This window comes from Gadus morhua, chromosome 18 (assembly GCF_902167405.1).
Source record: "Gadus morhua chromosome 18, gadMor3.0, whole genome shotgun sequence".
Lineage (NCBI taxonomy): Eukaryota > Metazoa > Chordata > Actinopteri > Gadiformes > Gadidae > Gadus > Gadus morhua.
This window is the reverse complement of record NC_044065.1, coordinates 11,958,028-11,976,097: the sequence shown is the minus strand read 5'-3', so window position 1 is coordinate 11,976,097 and position 18,070 is coordinate 11,958,028. Positions and strand designations below refer to the sequence as shown.

General features: G+C 43.1%; 2 protein-coding genes across 2 annotated transcripts; one reads left to right on the top strand and one right to left on the bottom strand.

Moving 5' to 3' along the window:
- Positions 1 to 451: 451 nt before the first annotated feature.
- Positions 452 to 5,267, top strand: minpp1b (multiple inositol-polyphosphate phosphatase 1b). The gene is made up of 7 exons (XM_030340957.1): positions 452 to 990; positions 1,277 to 1,468; positions 1,762 to 1,956; positions 2,341 to 2,438; positions 3,179 to 3,309; positions 3,630 to 3,763; positions 4,102 to 5,267. Exons 1-7 carry the CDS (start codon positions 600 to 602, stop codon positions 4,368 to 4,370), a joined length of 1,410 nt encoding a protein of 469 aa, XP_030196817.1. The 5' UTR covers positions 452 to 599; the 3' UTR covers positions 4,371 to 5,267.
- A 1,497-nt stretch (positions 5,268 to 6,764) lies between these two features.
- Positions 6,765 to 17,546, bottom strand: atad1b (ATPase family AAA domain containing 1b). Its single transcript, XM_030340960.1, has 10 exons — positions 17,437 to 17,546; positions 16,423 to 16,611; positions 14,519 to 14,617; positions 13,364 to 13,484; positions 12,790 to 12,990; positions 12,601 to 12,707; positions 12,161 to 12,250; positions 12,000 to 12,050; positions 11,602 to 11,735; positions 6,765 to 7,796 (listed from the first exon to the last, which is right to left on the bottom strand). Exons 2-10 carry the CDS (start codon positions 16,594 to 16,596, stop codon positions 7,676 to 7,678), a joined length of 1,098 nt encoding a protein of 365 aa, XP_030196820.1. The 5' UTR covers positions 16,597 to 16,611; positions 17,437 to 17,546; the 3' UTR covers positions 6,765 to 7,675.
- Between the last annotated feature and the right edge of the window lie 524 nt (positions 17,547 to 18,070).

The following is an 18,070-nucleotide window of genomic DNA, read 5'->3' as shown; positions in this document are numbered from 1 at the left end:
CCGGTCTGCACGGAGTTCGGTGTCTCGGTACCAGATATAGGGTTGAAAATTACTTTTCAACCCTCATGTTGACAAGTATTTTGTCAAAAGACATTGCTATATTCATATTTTTGATAAAAATACAATTGAATAGAACAAAACCATTTACGTAGAGAAAATCCCGTAGGATTAAAGGAATGAACCCACTGTTATCGTAGGAAAGAGTACTTGTCAAGATTTATATTTGCCCTCACTTTGATGATGCCATAAGTGCGGTTCCAGATCAAATTCACACCAACTGTAAATTCTGTGGGCAAGAGGACTTCTTGTTTTTTATATAAATAAAATAATAGCACTACAATTGGAATGTAAACGCAATGAAAATATGCTTTTGAAAAAATCCTCTTTCAAGGAATATATTTTTCCTAAAGAACTCCTGGAAACGTTTTAGTCGTCCAGCGGTACCTAGTGTAGAGTTCAAAGTTGACAAGCATACGGAACATCAACAAAGCAACTAGAAAATAGACACGTAACAGCGAGTTAGACTAATTTTTCATTTAAGCAGGTAGACAGTAAATCAAATCTTACATATAATAATAATCGTGCATTTCAATCGAAAAATGACAAGCATAATATCAAAACAAAGTTTAATTTTGACCACTTTCAGTCTTGCCTTGACTCGACTTTCTTACTGCTCTGTCACATACTCGAATATACCATCGATAGCCAACTATTTTGGAACGAAAGGGCGGTATGAAGAGGTAAACCCTTATTTGTTAAACAACATTACATTGGTCAATAAATCGCTTTTAATACCGACTTCATCTGAAGGGTGTAAGCCCGTTCATGTAACTGCAATCATACGACATGGGACCAGATATCCCACCGTTAAAAACATAAAGCGAATGCAACGCCTGTATGATTTGGTGATAAACGAAGCCTCCAACGATGAAACATGGTTGGAGGAGATCAAAAGCTCCTGGAAGATGTGGTATACTGATGACATGGATGGTAAGAACTACTGATAAGCATGTCATTCATCATGATGTCACTATCTCTTTGATAAAGACCTAGCATGGTCTTTCACTTTTGCATATATTGGTCATAACAACGCTTCCCAATTTGTCCTCTAGACGCTTTTATACAAAATGAATAAAGATGGCTTGTCAGTGATCCCTAAATATAGACCTAGACTGCTTTGTGCTTGAAACCTTTCATTCAAATGATCATCAAAGTGATATTCACCCAGTGTAGCACCGGGACCTCAATACATTTTGTGTGTCGTCCTAACCTCCAGGCAAACTTGTAGAGAAAGGCAGAGACGACCATAGATATTTGGCAGTGCGATTGTCCAAGCTGTTTCCGTCTTTACTCAGCGAAGCAAATCTGAGAAATCACCGTATCAGGTTTCAGACCAGCTCCAAGCACCGCTGTGTTGACAGCATCGAGGCCTTTCAACAAGGCCTTCACAAACACTGGGGGCTGGAAGGTAAGAACATAACAAAGAGCAAATACAAAAACAGTGTATATGTAAAACAATGATTCCCTCGCTCTCTATCTCTATTTTCACTGCTACTGCTTTAATTATTAGTCAGATACTGTTATCCAAAGGGACTTGCAGCACCATTGTTGGGTGCAGCCCATTAATGAGCAGATTACAGTTAGGAGTCCTACGCATGGTCATCTACAGGTGCAGACATTGGGGTTTGAACCCTCTTGAATGCCCTAAACCACAACACTGTCCTGACACAATCTACCGTCTTTCAACCCACGTCCTTCCAGAGGTATGGTATCGACATGAGGTGAACGACGAACTCATGCGTTTCTTTGAGCACTGCCGCGGCTTTGTGGAGGCTGTGGAAAACAACAAGACTGCCCTGGCGGAGGTGAAGAAGTTCAAAGAGGGGCCGGAGATGGGAGACGTTCGGAGGAAGATGGCCCAACAACTCAACGTGCCATATGAACGCGTCACGCCAGGTTTGGCCTAAAAGATCCGTTCAGTGTTTCGTAGGGACATGCATGTCATGTGGCTGTAGGCAAATAGCACGCCTTGTTTGATGTTGACTGCCCTGCAGAGAGAAGCTGTACCTACCTACAAAGGTAACAAAAGAGCGGTGTCCTAGGGATCAGACCTACAACAAACAGCACTCAAAAGCACATTGTTGTCATCATTGCCAACATGATTGACAATGTTGTCGGCGATCCCATGTATAGATATGGGAAAGAGGCTGGGGGCTTAGAGGCTTAGATGTTTGACACCATCTTAATGGTCCTGGGCTTGATCCCATGATAGAGTATGTACGGTTGTAATGGTCAGCATTAGGTAATGCGTTGCCCTTCATGGCTTCCCCCACCCTTCAGACATGGTGGAGGCAGCGTTTTTCCTGTGTGCCTACGAGTTTGCCATCAAGTCCCTGCACACCCCATGGTGCCACCTCTTCGATCTGAATGACGCTAAGGTACGGTCATGGTTCTTCGCAATGACACATTGAGTACTACTAGGTATTACTAGGTCATTGTTACATTTACTGTTAATATTCTACATCTTTTGAGGGAATGAGCTTTGATTGTCGCAAATCAGCCACTGACTCAAGTAAAAGTGTAATACTTAATGCAACGAGTAAGGTGTTAGGAACATACCGCTTGTAGCAAGGACACGTTCAGAATTATTCTAGTACAGAAATAAGGTAAGCAGACAATGGTCTGGATAGTCTAGGTTCTTTACCCCCGCCCTTCTGCTGTTTCAACGTTCCCTTCTTCACGTTTGAAACAGATATTAGAACAATAGTGTTTTGCATAAAACATACTTTATGCAAAACTGTGAACTGTGAACTACTTCCCACTCATTTTGCAACTGAATTAGGTACACTTCTAGCAGAACTGTGCACATTGGTCTCTACATTGATACAAAATGTATCCATTGCGATACTACATTGCAAATTCTTCTATTGAAGAATACTCTGCATGTTGTTGGATGAGTATCAGTCCAAAACATTGTTTGCAAAATAGTTTTTAAGAGATGATTTGCAAGCGATGTGGCATGTTTTGTTGGTTTGGTATAAGGTTTTGTGTAAGTGAGTCTTGCAAAATAGCCCAACGTCCAAAGATGGTGGCTAAGCAATCAGAAAAAGGTTTTATTCTATCTATTATCCAAAGTCTTCTTTCTCTTTCTCTCTCTCCTGTATGTCTCTCTCTCCAGGTGTTGGAGTATAAGAATGACCTGAAGCAGTTCTGGAAGAGGGGTCATGGCCACAGCATCAACAGCAGGTCCAGCTGTGTGTTGTTCCATGACCTGTTCAACCGGCTGGAGCTGGCCGTCCAGCACCTCAGGTCCTTTTGTCTGCACCTTTTAGTCCACTGTAACCCAGTCTTATCCACCACCCAGATGTAGTATGTATGACGTGCTATGTTGACAAGATCCAGACAATGGTGGCCAACTCCAGTGGTTTATGAAATATGGCCAAAACACTGTTTTAGTTATTGCTGGACAGCATTTAGAAAATGCTGGTGATAACAAAAGGATATAAAATATGTAACGCGTTTAGCCGTTGTCTCTCTCTAATAAAATATGTGGGAGTCCAAACTCTCCTTCCCATCTCCTCCCTGGTCTGTTTGCTTGTGTTCATTGTGTGTTGGTCCCCTCCGCCCAGGCTAGGCCAGGAGCTGCCCGAGGCCGTCACCGTCCAGGTGGGGCACGGCGAGACGCTGCTGCCCCTTCTGTCCCTGCTGGGCCTCTACAAGGACCCAGCCCCGCCCACCGCAGACAACTACTCCCAACAGCACGGTACATTGTGTGTGTGCGTGTGTGTGTGTGGGGAGGGGGTAGTGGTCGTGGGTGTCTGACCTTATGTCATCAGACCTGTTACATTAAGCTCCATTTTGGAAGACCCTTGTACATAACAAACATCCTTGTTCCCAAATTGACTGTGTGCATGCTTGAGTTTGTATTTTTAAAATATAATTTTAGAAGCGTTATATTTCTGCCTGGTTTGTGTGCGTTTCCTTTGTATTGTGTTTTTGCATCATTGTAATTGTATATTCAAATCTATTCATAGTAGTAAATCAAACTTCATAAACTTTTTTTAAATATGAAGTCATCCCCCCCCTTTCTTTTTCTTTCAGGACGAAGTTTCCGTACCAGTGAGATCGTCCCCTACGCCGCCAACATGCTCTTCATCCTGTACGACTGTCGCGACGGACCCAGAGTCCAGTTCCTCCTGAACGAGACGCCGGTTCGATTCCCGGGGCTGACGTCGGAGACAGAAGTGCCCCTGTACAGTGAAGTTCGCCAGAAATACCGGGAGCTGTTGGAGGGATGCGACGCACAGAAGGAGTGTGAGTTCGGAATCCGGCCACAGCATCGTGGTCACCATGGAAACACCGAACTATAGAAAGCTCACAGCTCACCAATAGAGGAGCTCCTGTTCAACCCCATTCTGACTGAACTACAAAGAGGCATTATATGGCAGAAGGTTCTACAAACAGAGAAGACACTTTTCTGGAGTAAGACTCTCACGATACAGAATTGATTACCTTTTTGGTGAACCGTAATAGGGTATTTTCAGCTAGGTATAATATTTTACTGGTCTTTTCAGGCTGATTTTGATCATGAAAAGCTTTATATGTTTATGATTATGGGTATTTAATCTTGGATTTTGTATTGAAACATTGTGGGATTTGAGATTAGTTTTGACTGATTTAGGGATATTTTAAGTTAATATATTTTAAGTTTACACATGGCTTTGGTTGGAAAATAGGATTTTGTCATAAGGCAATTGTAATGAGGTGATGAACTGTATTGTTATTCAATACTGTTACATCATTTTAATTATTTTTCTACTGTTTGATTTGAGTGTTGGGGCGTTTTTTTTTTTACAAAGTTAAAACACTGGGATTTATTATTGTCCTGAAATCATTACCAAAGTAGTCAGTTTAGTTTTATCTTGAAATACCAGTTTACATTAGTTTTTTAAGCAATTCCGTTTTTGGTGATGGGATCATTTCTATGGAAATTTGAGCTCTGAGATGGATGCCAAAATGTGCCTTTTTTCATTACAAGCTTTAATAAATATTCTTATTGATAGGTAAACTTGATCTTTAATTAAGTTTCTGAGCTGCAATTCAAACAAAGTAGAGGCAGCATAACAATTACACAGCTAGTCAAACCAAATGTTGGGGTACTTGCCTTGTAAAATAGTTCAATTTAAAGTCTAAATGTATAAGACTGAGCCCCTCCCAGTTAGTAGGCGGGAGACTTCGTATTCAATAAACTCAGTAAGTGTTCTGTCTACTGACTGTGATGTCAACTAGTGTAGCTTGGCTAGCTGGGAGGCATTCGTAGGAGGGTTTTTGGGCGTGTTGATTAGTACGATTCTCGGAAAAAATAGAGGGGCTGGCAAGCACTTTAATTGTAGAATATATCATTTATAGGGTGGGCTTTTATTGATAACATTATTGAAATCACTGTCGTCCAGCATTGACAGCATTGATGTACGTCAAAGTCATTTTAAGCTATAAGTTAAGTTTGAATTTTTCACATTGCGACTTTAAGACCAATTTAAGCCACTTTACTTTACAATGAGATTGTTTGCGGAAAGCCAGCACTAATCCTACACCCCGTTTCAAAAGTTGAGTGATGCATTGGACAAAACTTTGCGTCTTACGTATTTTTAATGAACCAATAAAATACACACACACCAGCCCAATGACAAATCTAAAAACACCCTTTAACTGAAAATGTCAGCCTACTCAAAGCATCCACAATAGTTTTATTTATATCATATTCACAAGGAAAATACACAATTAAACCACGCCTCGAGTACACAACGGTCCTCAATTCTTCCCTTCTCCTTCTGTGGAGTTCCTTAGAGGTAATGAATTAGTATGGCCTCTATAGAAAGCAGTGCCCTCCTGACAGTGCATTCTTACATTGAAATTGTACCCGTTTTGCATAAAATATTGAAAAATAATCCCACCAATTCTATAATAACCAGTTTTTTCTGAATGCTTAAAACCTGTGATTCCTAAGAGGCTGTCCCTGAAACCATTAACACTTGCCAATACCTTTACCAAGTAAGCCAAACTGAATTTTCATCATACCAAACATTAGAACCATAAAATATGTTTAGCACAAAACACTTTATGCAAAACTGTAAACATCTCATTGCTGCCCACTCATTTTGCAACTGAATAACACTTCTAGCAGAACTGTGCGCATTGGTCTCTACATTGATGCACAATTTCTCCAATTGTGATACCACATTGACAAATTCTATTGAAGAATACTCTGCATGATGTTGGAGGAGTAGTAGTCCAAAACACTCTGCACTGAGAAAATAAATAACTTTTCCTTATGTCTTTTTGCAAAATAGTTTAAGAATTTCTGCTTTTGCAAGAGATGTCATGTTTTGTTGGTTTGGTACAAGGTTTTGTGACAAGTGAGTCTTGCAAAATAGACGAACGTTAAAAAGAGGGTGGCTAAGCAATCAGAAAACCTGTATACAGAGTTGAAACTCCAAGCTGTCCACCCTTAACTTAGAATGTAAAACATCAGTTCAAGTGCTTTTTTTTTTTACACACCATATGTTCCCCTATTTACCAGCATTTACATAACTTAATAGGTAAAACTCCTATTGCAAGAAGCAAATGACTCGTGATTGGGTTAACCTGGAAACCGAAGGATAACATTTCTTAACCCACATCATTTATTAAAACACAGAACGTAAAAAAATGAAGTACACTTCAAGGATATAGAAAACATTTACAGATTTACTACAGCAAAAACCTTAGCATGAATGGGACCAATATTTATTTTTGTGCCTGGACATCTTAGCAAAAGAGGACGAATAACTGATCTCTATTGAGGGATCTGAAGCACTCCGATCATAATATTTTATTGAACTAAGAAAAATGCAAATTTAAGTTTACCACAAACATGTTTCATGACAATCATGTACAATTGATCAGGCTTTCAGTGTGTCCTGCCTCTGTATGAAATCAAGCATAAATAGCATTTCTAATTTGGTATCCACAATCTTGCATTATTTACTGATTTCTAATGCTTCACTTTAGGCTTAGGTTTCATAGCAGTGAGCATACTGTGTGTCACGAGCAATGGCACAACATCAATATACAGCACATCCTAATGGTGCATAAATAAAACTACTTTGGCAATGTACATTTTCTGTCATCATTGGAAGGTTTCTGCCATTACTGCGTGGCATTCAATTACAGCAACTGAAATTATCATTTCAAATGTCCAAAATAAATTGTTGGTGTGAGACAGGACCGGGAAATATGAATATCTCTTTGCATAAAGGCCATTGTACACTACACTATTTTGAGTGAGACAACAATGGCTTAAATGATGTAATCTCTCGGGAGGAAGATAATGAAAAGAAATGCCTCACTCACTGCTTCACTGTACGTTTGATCCTTTATTGTTTTCTAGACCCTGACACTGTAGACGCCGTCAATACATCAAGTTGCAATCCATCTTACTTCGCATCCGTTTCACACACGGGGACAAAACCGCCAACATTTTAAACGGGCAGACAACTTGAAGGACCAAGGAGGTCAGAAAGACCACCACCTCCCCCCTATGCGTTTTTAAAACGTATGAGTTGTATATTGTTTATTAAATTACACCATGATATGCCATTAAATAAATCTTCCGGTTGTGTAGGTGAGAGTGCCTTCAGTCCAACGCAATGTGCATGAGGGGGTTCTGACCCGCAGCAGACTTGGACTTCCTCATCTTGCCGATGGCCTTCTGGAGGTCCGACTGCTGGATGGGTCGGATGTAGTCCTCTGTCAGACTGTCAGGGAGACGGACACAAAGGAAGGACCCATGTAATTACCACAATGGTAACTGGATTGTATTTGAACTAGGGATCGACCGATTATCCGCCGGGCCGAATATCAGCGCCGATATTCGGCATTTAGACGCACATCAGCCTTTTTTTTTTGATCCGACGGCCGATTAGAGATCAATTTAAAACAGGGTTATTTTGGCTCTGATGCAGCCGCGCCTCTCTGTCTGCTGTCACTACGCTGTCTCCAGCATTGTCCCACCCACAGCACCATCTGATTGGTTACACGCTCTGGTTACACGCAGAGCCACGACGGGTAACAGCCAATCAGCAGTGAAAGCTGTGCCTGCACAGTGCCCACTGCTCACACACACGGCGGAGGAGAAAAGGTTTTGTCTGGTTTGGTTTCGAGGTAAGTTAAGGCAGCAGACTCTCACAAAATTATAATAAACATCCCAGTCCTCTATAACTCACAACTCCTAGTAACATTACTGTGGGCCCAATAACGTTATCGAAACATAAGCGGCAGCTCTGCTCGCTCGCAGTCCGTTAATCACTCGAAACAATGTTGCTGATAATATCGATATGGAAATAGTCTGATAGTAGAAGTCTGTGTGTGAGGGAGAGTAAAAACCTAATAAAACTCAATTGCGTAACTGCGTAACCACGGAGCCCCTCGAACCCCTAGGCTTTAAGGTGAAGGCTGATTAGCTTTTAGCGTAACGTTAGCCCAGCGGTCCGCTTTCTCCTTCTCGGGCTCTAGACGCTCAGCAGACTGCAGCAAAACTCTACAACTCACGACAACTAACGTTACTGTGAGGCCCAATACGTTAGCAGCAGCTGTCTGTTCCTATGATAAATACTGATTATTAAAGTTTAGATGCTGTAGGCTATTTAGTGTTTTTAAACGGTTTAATCACTTGAAACAAGGTTGCTGATAATATTGATAGGGAAATAGTCACTGATAAAAGTAAGAAGTGTGTGTGTGTGAGAGAGTAAAATTCAGTTAGTTTTATAACAGGGAAGTACAATGAGGGGATGGCTTGAGAATAGAGTGTGTGTGTGTGTGTGTGTGTGTGTGTGTGTGTGTGTGTGTGTGTGTGTGTGTGTGTGTGTGTGTGTGTGTGTGTGTGTGTGTGTGTGTGTGTGTGTGTGTGTGTGTGTGTGTGTGTGTGTGTGTGTGTGAAACTGACAGCAAAGCACCGTCTAATTGAGAGAAAACTATCTGGAAATAATGGCTGTTTAACTAGGGAACTATTTATTTAAATTTTCAGTTGTAAAAGATTAACATTTCAGTTCAGGAAAATTTTAGGGAGCCATTTATTTGTTTAAATTGTGTTATGTTGCAAATCTGATAAGCTGTTGTGTTTATTAAACATATACTTAAAGGCATTTAAATGAAGTTAAGTGTTGTTTAAATGAAGTTAAGTGTTTAAATGAAGTTAAGTGTTTTTACGCCGATATTTTCCCTTTTTCTGTAAACTAATATCGGCTACAAATATCGGTGATCGGCCCCCTTGACTTCTAATAATCGGTGTCGGTCCTGAAAAAACCATATCGGTCCATCTCTAATTTCAACAGTGGTACAATGAATACCTCACATGACAGTGACATCTGGAGGCTGTGCCAGGGCATCGCACCAGCAGCCACACTCCCTTTGACAGACAGCTTGCTCTACTTCCTGAATAACTGCTCCCAAGGGTTTTTGAACCAAACTCACTCAGGATTTGAAACAAGCGGTGCCATGGGGGGGGGTCATGTGTAATTGGGGGATGGGGATCATGTGGCCTGGGTGGTGGGATCATGTGGTGTGGGGGTCATGTGGTGTGGGGGGGGGTCACGTGTTATGGGGGGGTCACGTGGTGTGTGGGGGTCACGTGGTGTGGGGGTCACGTGGATTTTGGGGGGTCACGTGGTGCGGGGGTCACGTGGTGCGGGGGTCACGTGGTGTGGGGGTCACATGGTGTGGGGGTCATGTGGTTTTGGGGGTTCATGTGGTTTTGGGGGGTCATGTGGTTGTGGGGGGTCATGTGGTTTTGGAGGGTCACGTGGTGTGGGGGGGGTCACGTGGTGGGGGGGTCACGTGGTGGGGGGGGTCACGTGGTGGGGGGGTCACGTGGTGGGGGGGTCACGTGGTGTGGGGGTCATGTGGTGTGGGGGTCATGTGGTGTGGGGGTCACATGGTGTGGGGGTCATGTGGTTTTGGGGGGTCATGTGGTTTTGGGGGGTCATGTGGTTGTGGGGGGTCATGTGGTTTTGGAGGGTCACGTGGTGTGGGGGGGGTCACGTGGTGGGGGGGTCACGTGGTGGGGGGGGTCACGTGGTGGGGGGGTCACGTGGTGGGGGGGTCACGTGGTGTGGGGGTCATGTGGTGTGGGGGTCATGTGGTGTGGGGGTCACGTGGTGTGGGGGTCATGTGGTTTTGGGTCATGTGGTGGGGGGGTCACGTGGTGTGGGGGTTATGTGGTGTGGGGGGGTCATGTGGTGTTGGGGTCACGTGGTGTGGGGGTCACGTGGTGTGGGGGTCACGTGGTGTGGGGGGTAGGGATGAGTCGGTCGTGACCGATTCGTTCACAACGAACAAATCCCGAACGTGAACGACAAGAACTGGTTCCCCAAATCAAGAAGAACTGGTTCTTTGATTCTTTTTTTTAACATAAAACAAAGATATGGTCACGTAAATAAAATATACAAACGAACAGCGCTTCGTCTCCCCGCGACCTTATATCGATTGAGTCTACAACATTCTCAAAGATTCAGCCAATGAGAGGTAGCAATGATGTTGCCATGGCACCTGGGTAAACAAATGACAAGGTGGTACCGTCGAATTTGCGCGCTTTCTCTGTCGTATCTTGGGTCATACCATTCGACGTGGGGCCACTCATATATCCCCCTACATTTCCGAAAATAGACTTGACCTCCATCTGTTTATTGGATAAACGCATTTCCCAATCCCAGGAGTCTTTGCTCCATTCTACGTCAATTCAAGAACAAACAAAGATATTAATTAAATGTAAACTAAAAAATATATAAAACCATGAATGAAATATAGAGAGTAAGCAAGTGGTATAAATATTGGTGGGACGTTTGGTTGTAATATATAGTATATCTTGTCGATTTTCACGCAGGGTAGAGCCTAGAAGTCGCTTAAATTATGCTCAGGGACGTCTCACGGGGAGGGGGGCAGACACCTGTGAGATTCCCTGAAAAATGACTTAATCTGACGTAACGAACGAATCAAAACGAACGAATCGTTATAGTGAACTGAATTAAAGAACTAGTTCCTGGAATATAATCATTTTGCCCATCCCTAGTGGGAGGTCACGTGGTGTGGGGGTCACGTGGTGTGGGGGTCACGTGGTGTGGGGGGGTCATGTGGTTTTGGGGGGTCACGTGGTGTGGGGGTCACGTGGTGTGGGGGTCACGTGGTGTGGGGGGGTCACGTAGTGTGGGGGGGTCATGTGGTTGTGGGGGGTCATGTGGTTGTGGGGGGTCATGTGGTGTGGGGGTCATGTAGTGTGTGTGTGTGTGGGGGGGTCACGTGGTGTGGGGGTCACGTGGTGTGGGGGTCATGTAGTGTGTGTGTGTGTGTGGGGGGGTCACGTGGTGTGGGGGTCACGTGGTGTGGGGGTCACGTGGTGTGGGGGTCACGTGGTGTGGGGGGGTCATGTAGTGCGGGGGGGTCATGTAGTGTAGGGGGGTCATGTGGTGTGGGGGGTCAAGTGGTGTGGGGGTCATGTAGTGTGTGGGGGTAACGTGGTGTGTGTGTGGGGGGGGGTCATGTGGTGTGGGGTCTCATGAGACGCGGTACCTGTCAGCTTTCTGTGTGTGCACGAAGTCTCGGACGCAGAGCAGGGCGGCGTCGCGGCACATCTCTCTGAGGTCACTTCCTGAGAAGCCTTCGGCCTGCTGCGCAATGTCGGAGAGGTCCACCGATTCCTCCACCTGAGAGAGAGAGAGAGAGAGAGAGAGAGAGAGAGAGCGAGAGCGAGAGACACACACAATCTCTTTCAGCGACTCAAATATCATTGGGTGACGTAGTCCGTTGCATCGGTGACATGTTTCATTCGTCAACAAAATAATCCAACTTGCAATTCTTTCTTTTATGTCTGTGAAGTTGTGTCTCACTGTGAACATCAGCTGGAAGGCATTCTAGCATTCCAGAAGACCCGATGTTACCGTGAATTACGTTCGGTGTGATATACGTACACTTTCATTGTCCAAGATCAGGTTGAGAATCTGCTCTCTCTGCGCAAGACCCTTGAAGGAGAGAGGGAGAGAGTTGAACGGCCATTCCGGATTTCACTTTGTGAATCCCATATCCCTATGGATTGTTTCACAGCGTTGTGTCTGGTGTTGTGTGTGCTTACAGGCTGGTTGATGTGGAACCTGGTGGGCATTCTCCTGAGGATGGCAGAGTCCAGATCCTGAGGACGATTGGTGGCGCCCATTATGATCACCTGGAAAAAGAAACATATAGAGTGTCGTTTAGACAGAGAGCAAAAAAATACATTTGGAAGGAAGAAGAGATGGCAAGAACACAATGGGGATGAAATGGCAACTGCCCGACCAAAGTCAACTATTTGTATTAGGTGCATTCGATTTTGGACATTCGTGGTTTGAACTCAGAGCTGGCAATATACCGTAAATTATTTCACTGAAAGTAACTTTCGGAATCGAAATTGGTGATCCAAAAAAAAAAAAAGCAACTTGGATATGGGAGGGGAGTCCAGTTGAGCTACTCTCGCATGCTCCTTTTTATTCCTGAAATCCATGTCTACAACTGAGGAGTACATCAACTAGTGTATACCTGACAGTTGAAGTCGGTGTCCAGGCCATCCCATAAACTCATGAACTGGGCCTTCATCATGGCTGTGGCCTCGTGGTCATTGCTGGAGCGGCTGCGCAGGAACGAGTCTAAACCAGAACCAACCATTACACAATTGAAATGTAGCGTGTTCGTTGGGTTGTGTGTGGTGTGTGTGTAATTGTCACATACCTATTTCATCGATAAAAATAATCGATGGCTGCAGTTTGACAGCCAGTGAGAAGACAGCAGCCGCCAGCTTCTGGGATTCACCATACCACTTGTCAGTCAACGTGGACGGCTGCAGGTTGATGAACCGGAAGCCCGCCTCTTTGGCTGTCGCCTTGGCGATGAGAGTCTTCCCACAGCCGGGTGGGCCATAGAGCAGTACACCTAAAGCACCGAGAAGGGAGACACAGACACAAAAAAATAAATAATAATGCATGTATCGCTCTTAAGAATTAGCCATGTGCTATACTTAAGAAATGTCGACATAGGATTCTCAAGTATTAATTTTTGGTAAGGAATTTTCATAATCATCAGTTTAATTTTTAAATAAAAAATGTATGAAAATAAATATTGCTTTCTCCAGTGTCCATTTCCGGAAGGAAGGTCCAAGCTGTACTGCATGGCAAATTTCGCCACAAGAGGACACTGGTTCAACAATTTCAAACAGCCATAAGAAATCATTTTGATGCATGGGAACAGTTCAAATCTATGATGTTACAATGGCTGGCAAGTCAGAAATCCCACTCCTCCTTCTTACCTTTGGGCGGTTGGAGGAGTTTGGATCCTTCGAAGAGGTGTCTCTTTTGAACGGGCAGTATGACCGTGTCCTTCAGCTCAGTGATCACCTCGTCCAGGCCAGCAATGTCCCGCCACGTGATCTACCAACAGAGAGGAGAGACAGAGAGCATATAAGAGAGTAGTAGTAGAGAGCAGAGAAAGGAAAAGAGAGAAGATACAATATAGAAAAGAAAAGGAGACACAAGGAGAGGAGGGGCAAGGAGAGAACCAGTGATTGGACGAGGAGAAAGGAGGCAAGCGTAGGAGCGATAAGGAGACAGAGGGAAGAGAACAGAAGAGAGTAGAGGGAAGGGCAGGGTAAGGAGGCAAGAGAAAATGGGATGAGGTAAGAAGTAAAGAGGAGAACAACACATGAGGAGACACAAGCATACATTTAAGAACAGAATCTCTAATCACCCCTATACCTAAGCGGCAATCAGCCCTAAATGCTCAAAGAAGCACGGTTTTCAGCTCTGCTACTTCCCAGCTTTTAGCCTCACAGCCAAAAAGTCCCTAGGTTTGAACCCCAGGGGGGTGGGGGGGACCTTTCTGTTTGGAGTTGGCATGTTCTCCCGTATTAACGTGAGTTTCTTCCCCGGTTTCCTACAACCATACCATCCTACAACCATACCAGACCTACATGTTAGGTGAATACCTCTGCAGGTGTACTCGGCCAAGGCACAAGCAGTGGACTGGAGGTTGGTCCCGGGGTGCCATGAAGAGGGCTGCCCACTGCTACTAGTGCAGCAGCTACTGATAGATAAATAGAGCTGTAATACATTTATCAACCGCTTGTATCTGGCAACCGCTTGCAATAGAGCCATGCCATCAATGTGATGAGCAGCAACGAGACCAGAGATATTGTTGCAATTTGCGGTTCTGTTCAGAAATCTGTTTGAGAATCTACCACTGCATATTTTGATGATATGCAGTGGTACGGTTGTTTTTTTATTTGTGTTAGTTGTGTATCGCCTGATAATTTTTTACTTAAATATAAATGCCGACAGACATATAAAGCTACTGTTCTTTGCTGTACATAACTTACCATTCCCTCTACTTTGACCCGGCACCTATTTTATTTAGGCCCATGTGCTCTGCATACTGAGCAATTGGAAGTGGATAAGTGTGCGTGTACCTGCATGCTGAGGGGGTCTACCAGGTGCGCTGCGATGCTCATCTCATACTCGGAGAGCTTGACGTTCTGGACTCCGATCTGACGCATCAACTTCTCCGCCTGTCGTGAGGGGGAACAGAAAGAAAGAGAATTAGATGATATATGTTATATGATGGACAGCATTATAGTTGTCCATGTGGCTCGTATTTAATCAAAAGGAAAACATGCCAAACATTTGCAGGCTGAAGTCGCAATGTGTTACATTTCCACTTCCGCTTATCAACTGGGTGTCTTAAAGGGATACTTCACCCTTTCAGAGCCGGCGTTCTCTCATTATAAAATCGCTATTGTAATATATAAAAAAAGTTTTTTTTCCGACAGTCTAACCCATTCTTCCGTTGGCCCAGCTTCACTGATCTAATTTTCTCCCGAGACCACGTCGAATGACGTATTGGACGTCATCTCGGGAGAACTTTGCTTGCCTGCTAGAAGGGCCGAGGACTACAAACCACTGGTTCCGCAAATCTGTGAGCCCACCAATAAGGAATTAGGGGGGGCGGGAGCTCGCGTACGAGATGTAAACACAATGTCCGCCATGTTTCTTCACCGCTTAGCTAGAGAACATATTCGCAATGTGAAACAGCCAGAGTGGATTTTGAAAATCTTTTTTTGGATTCGGATATTCAGGGCTATTAGTACGAGCCAGAAAACAGCCAGGAAGAATTTACACAAATAGAGGAGGAGGCTGCTGCGGCTGAACAAGCCTTGCCTGTTGCCGAGGACGAGGAAGCCGAAGCGCGCCGGTTTGCTCTGTTCGCCCATAGACACTTACACAGAGTCCCTGTGCTGCAGCGAATTTCAGCGATGCCAGTTCCTTCTAGAATAACTGGCTGAATCTGGCGAGGATGGGGCCATGTGTGTAACCTCTCACCCAGGCTTCAAGTCTCATCTGAACAGTTGGGTATTGGATACATATTTCCAGACCCAGAAAGTGAACTGGAAACGCCAGCCAAAGCCCGCCGGGTGTTTGTTTTTTTACTAACACATTTGCTGCAATAGTTTTGAGTACCGGGGAACGTGACAATGTAATTATCCAAAAGTAGCCAATCTTATTGACAGAGCATAGGCTTCGTTACGTTAGCTTGAAGTCTGTGGAATGCTGTATAGGCTACTTAAGGCATAATTTATCTTGCTTTGCTAATGTTGTTCTCTTTCTTTCTTAGACAGTATCGGCTTCCTGTGTTGTCCAGGCCATCAGAGCTAATTACAAAGCACAAGATGGGCGGTACTGTGGCTACCAGGAGACAGTAGATGCTCAAGATGAGCTGTGACTATTTTGACTCTAGCAAACGCACCCACACGTTTCATTTTGAAAATAGTTAATATTTTTTCATTAATAAAACTTCAAATTCATGTTGGTTGTTGTGATTTGTTTACTAACCAAGTGCTCATATACTAAAGTAGGCCTACTGTATAAGATAAACACTTATTTCAACTGGGGAGAAAAGATTGAGTACAAATGCTTGATATGCTGAGCTACTGCAATTAGCAAATGTTTTTATGCTGTACAGTAATATACAAATGATAGGTTTGAAAAAACGAGGGAAGAAGTCTAAACTAGTCAACGTATCACAGGGATATGTTTACACAAAGTTTGCTTCATACATCCTTCATATCTCCAATGGTGAAGTATCCCTTTAACATTCATACATTTTGCGCTTCCAAACTTCAGAAATGCAAAAAATCTGTATGCCTTACCAGTTCCAGCTCATAATAATATGTACATTTTGATGCTGTTTACAACAAACAAGCAGCCACTCTGCCTATATAAACTATGCATGTGCTACAACACACACACACACACACACACACACACACACACACACACACACACACACACACACACACACACACACACACAGTACCTGTTTCTGTGCCTCTAATTTCTGTTTCCTGGTGGGATCAATGGCATCCACCATCCATTTTATTGTGAAGTACGTGACAGCACCAAATATGGTAAGTCGAAAGAGCAAGCCAAGGACCTCATTACGTCCCAGGGGTCGAGTGATACTTTCAGTGGGTATCTCCTTTAAAACCATCTTTCAAAGATGGCCCTGGAAGACAAAAAGCATATTGTAATTCAGTGGAAAAATGCATTCCCTTCTCACTCTCATTTATATATGATTTAATATTTAGCAAACTGAACACCTATTAAATTATTTTTTAAGCATACTGTAGCAAAATTACATTATAATTATGTTAGTTCCACAAAACTTGAGGTAAAATCAATGTAATTTGAGACCATGACGTAAGAGCACATGCTTATTTGTTGCATAATAGTTATAAACACTTTGTGGTTACTAAACAATCCCCACTATAGAAACACATTCGTGAATGTGTCAGATTTTGATCTGGTTTGGTTGGGGATATGTTATAATGTTATCGCAACTTTATAATCTGAATTAGACAGAATTCCTAAAATGTTTGAAACTAAGATATTTAAGCTCCACTTTCGGTTTTAAAACACTGAACCTGTTTAAGACTCCGGAGAAAAAAGCTTCATATCCAAATACATGCAATTTGTTGTTCAGTTGCATCAACTACGATTGTTGTTTTGTTAATTGTTGAAAAGACACAAATGTGCTTTGTGTCAGAACATATGAAAGATACAAATGCGTTGACATGTGTTTTTTATACCCTTTTACCTGAAACTGACTACAGTGAAAACGAAACTTTAATATCAGCTTGAGTTGGTAGATCGCTAGCGTTAGCTTGACCTTCTAACAAGCATGCTCTCTAAAGATCCTCCTTAGAACATGGCGTTCAGGTGCACATGAGATAAGAAAGCAGCGTACTGATAAAAGACGTGAGAAGAAGAAGCGGTTTAGAAAAACATTCAATTTGGCCATTTAGAAAGGAAACAGTGCTGGATAACTCACCTCGTCACACTCTCATGAAGTCTTCTGCGCGACACATAAATCTCTTCTTCACCCTACAGGCACGTGTAGTAATCATCGGGTTTGTGAGTGCGTTACCGCCACCTAGTGGACTGGAGAGTCATTGGATATTAAAAAAAATAAAAAAAGGAAAAGTAAAGGAAAAAGAACAACAAAATACTACTCTCTCTATGAAACCAACATCTACATCTCTCTGCGGTAGGACGGTCACAAACAACTGTCCTCTGTTCGCTGAAAGCCAAAACCCCCCATGCGAGTTAATGTTGCCATAAATTGTCATCCCATTTCTATTTTTAGCAGAATAAACTCTGTGTCAAACAGCTAAGCCATGAATGTCACAACACTAATGATTTGCATAGTGCATATTGTTAAAAATGCGGACATTTAATATTATTTACGGTATCTACTATGCTATCTATAATTTGATTACTTGGTGTCGTGTCTGCACATCTTGTATAATATTTTATTACTGCCACTTGAATTGTGTCTTCAATATTTATCGATCTACTGTATCTACTGTGTAGATACAAAATGTGGGTTCGAATCAAAATAATATATTCTACATTATCTGTGTAGCATAGCAAGTTTTCATGACAAAACACCTATAATATCGCCA

Coding starts and splice junctions, on each gene's coding strand:
- minpp1b (XM_030340957.1), top strand. CDS start 600: ATGACAAGCATAATATCAAAACAAAGTTTAATTTTGACCACTTTCAGT. Junction 1,957..2,340: donor ATATGAACGCGTCACGCCAG/GTTTGGCCTAAA, acceptor CCCACCCTTCAG/ACATGGTGGAGGCAGCGTTT. Junction 3,310..3,629: donor CTGGCCGTCCAGCACCTCAG/GTCCTTTTGTCT, acceptor CCCTCCGCCCAG/GCTAGGCCAGGAGCTGCCCG.
- atad1b (XM_030340960.1), bottom strand. CDS start 16,596: ATGGTTTTAAAGGAGATACCCACTGAAAGTATCACTCGACCCCTGGGA. Junction 13,485..14,518: donor TAGACCCCCTCAGCATGCAG/GTACACGCACAC, acceptor CTCTGTTGGTAG/ATCACGTGGCGGGACATTGC. Junction 11,736..11,999: donor TGATCTTGGACAATGAAAGT/GTACGTATATCA, acceptor TCTCTCTCTCAG/GTGGAGGAATCGGTGGACCT.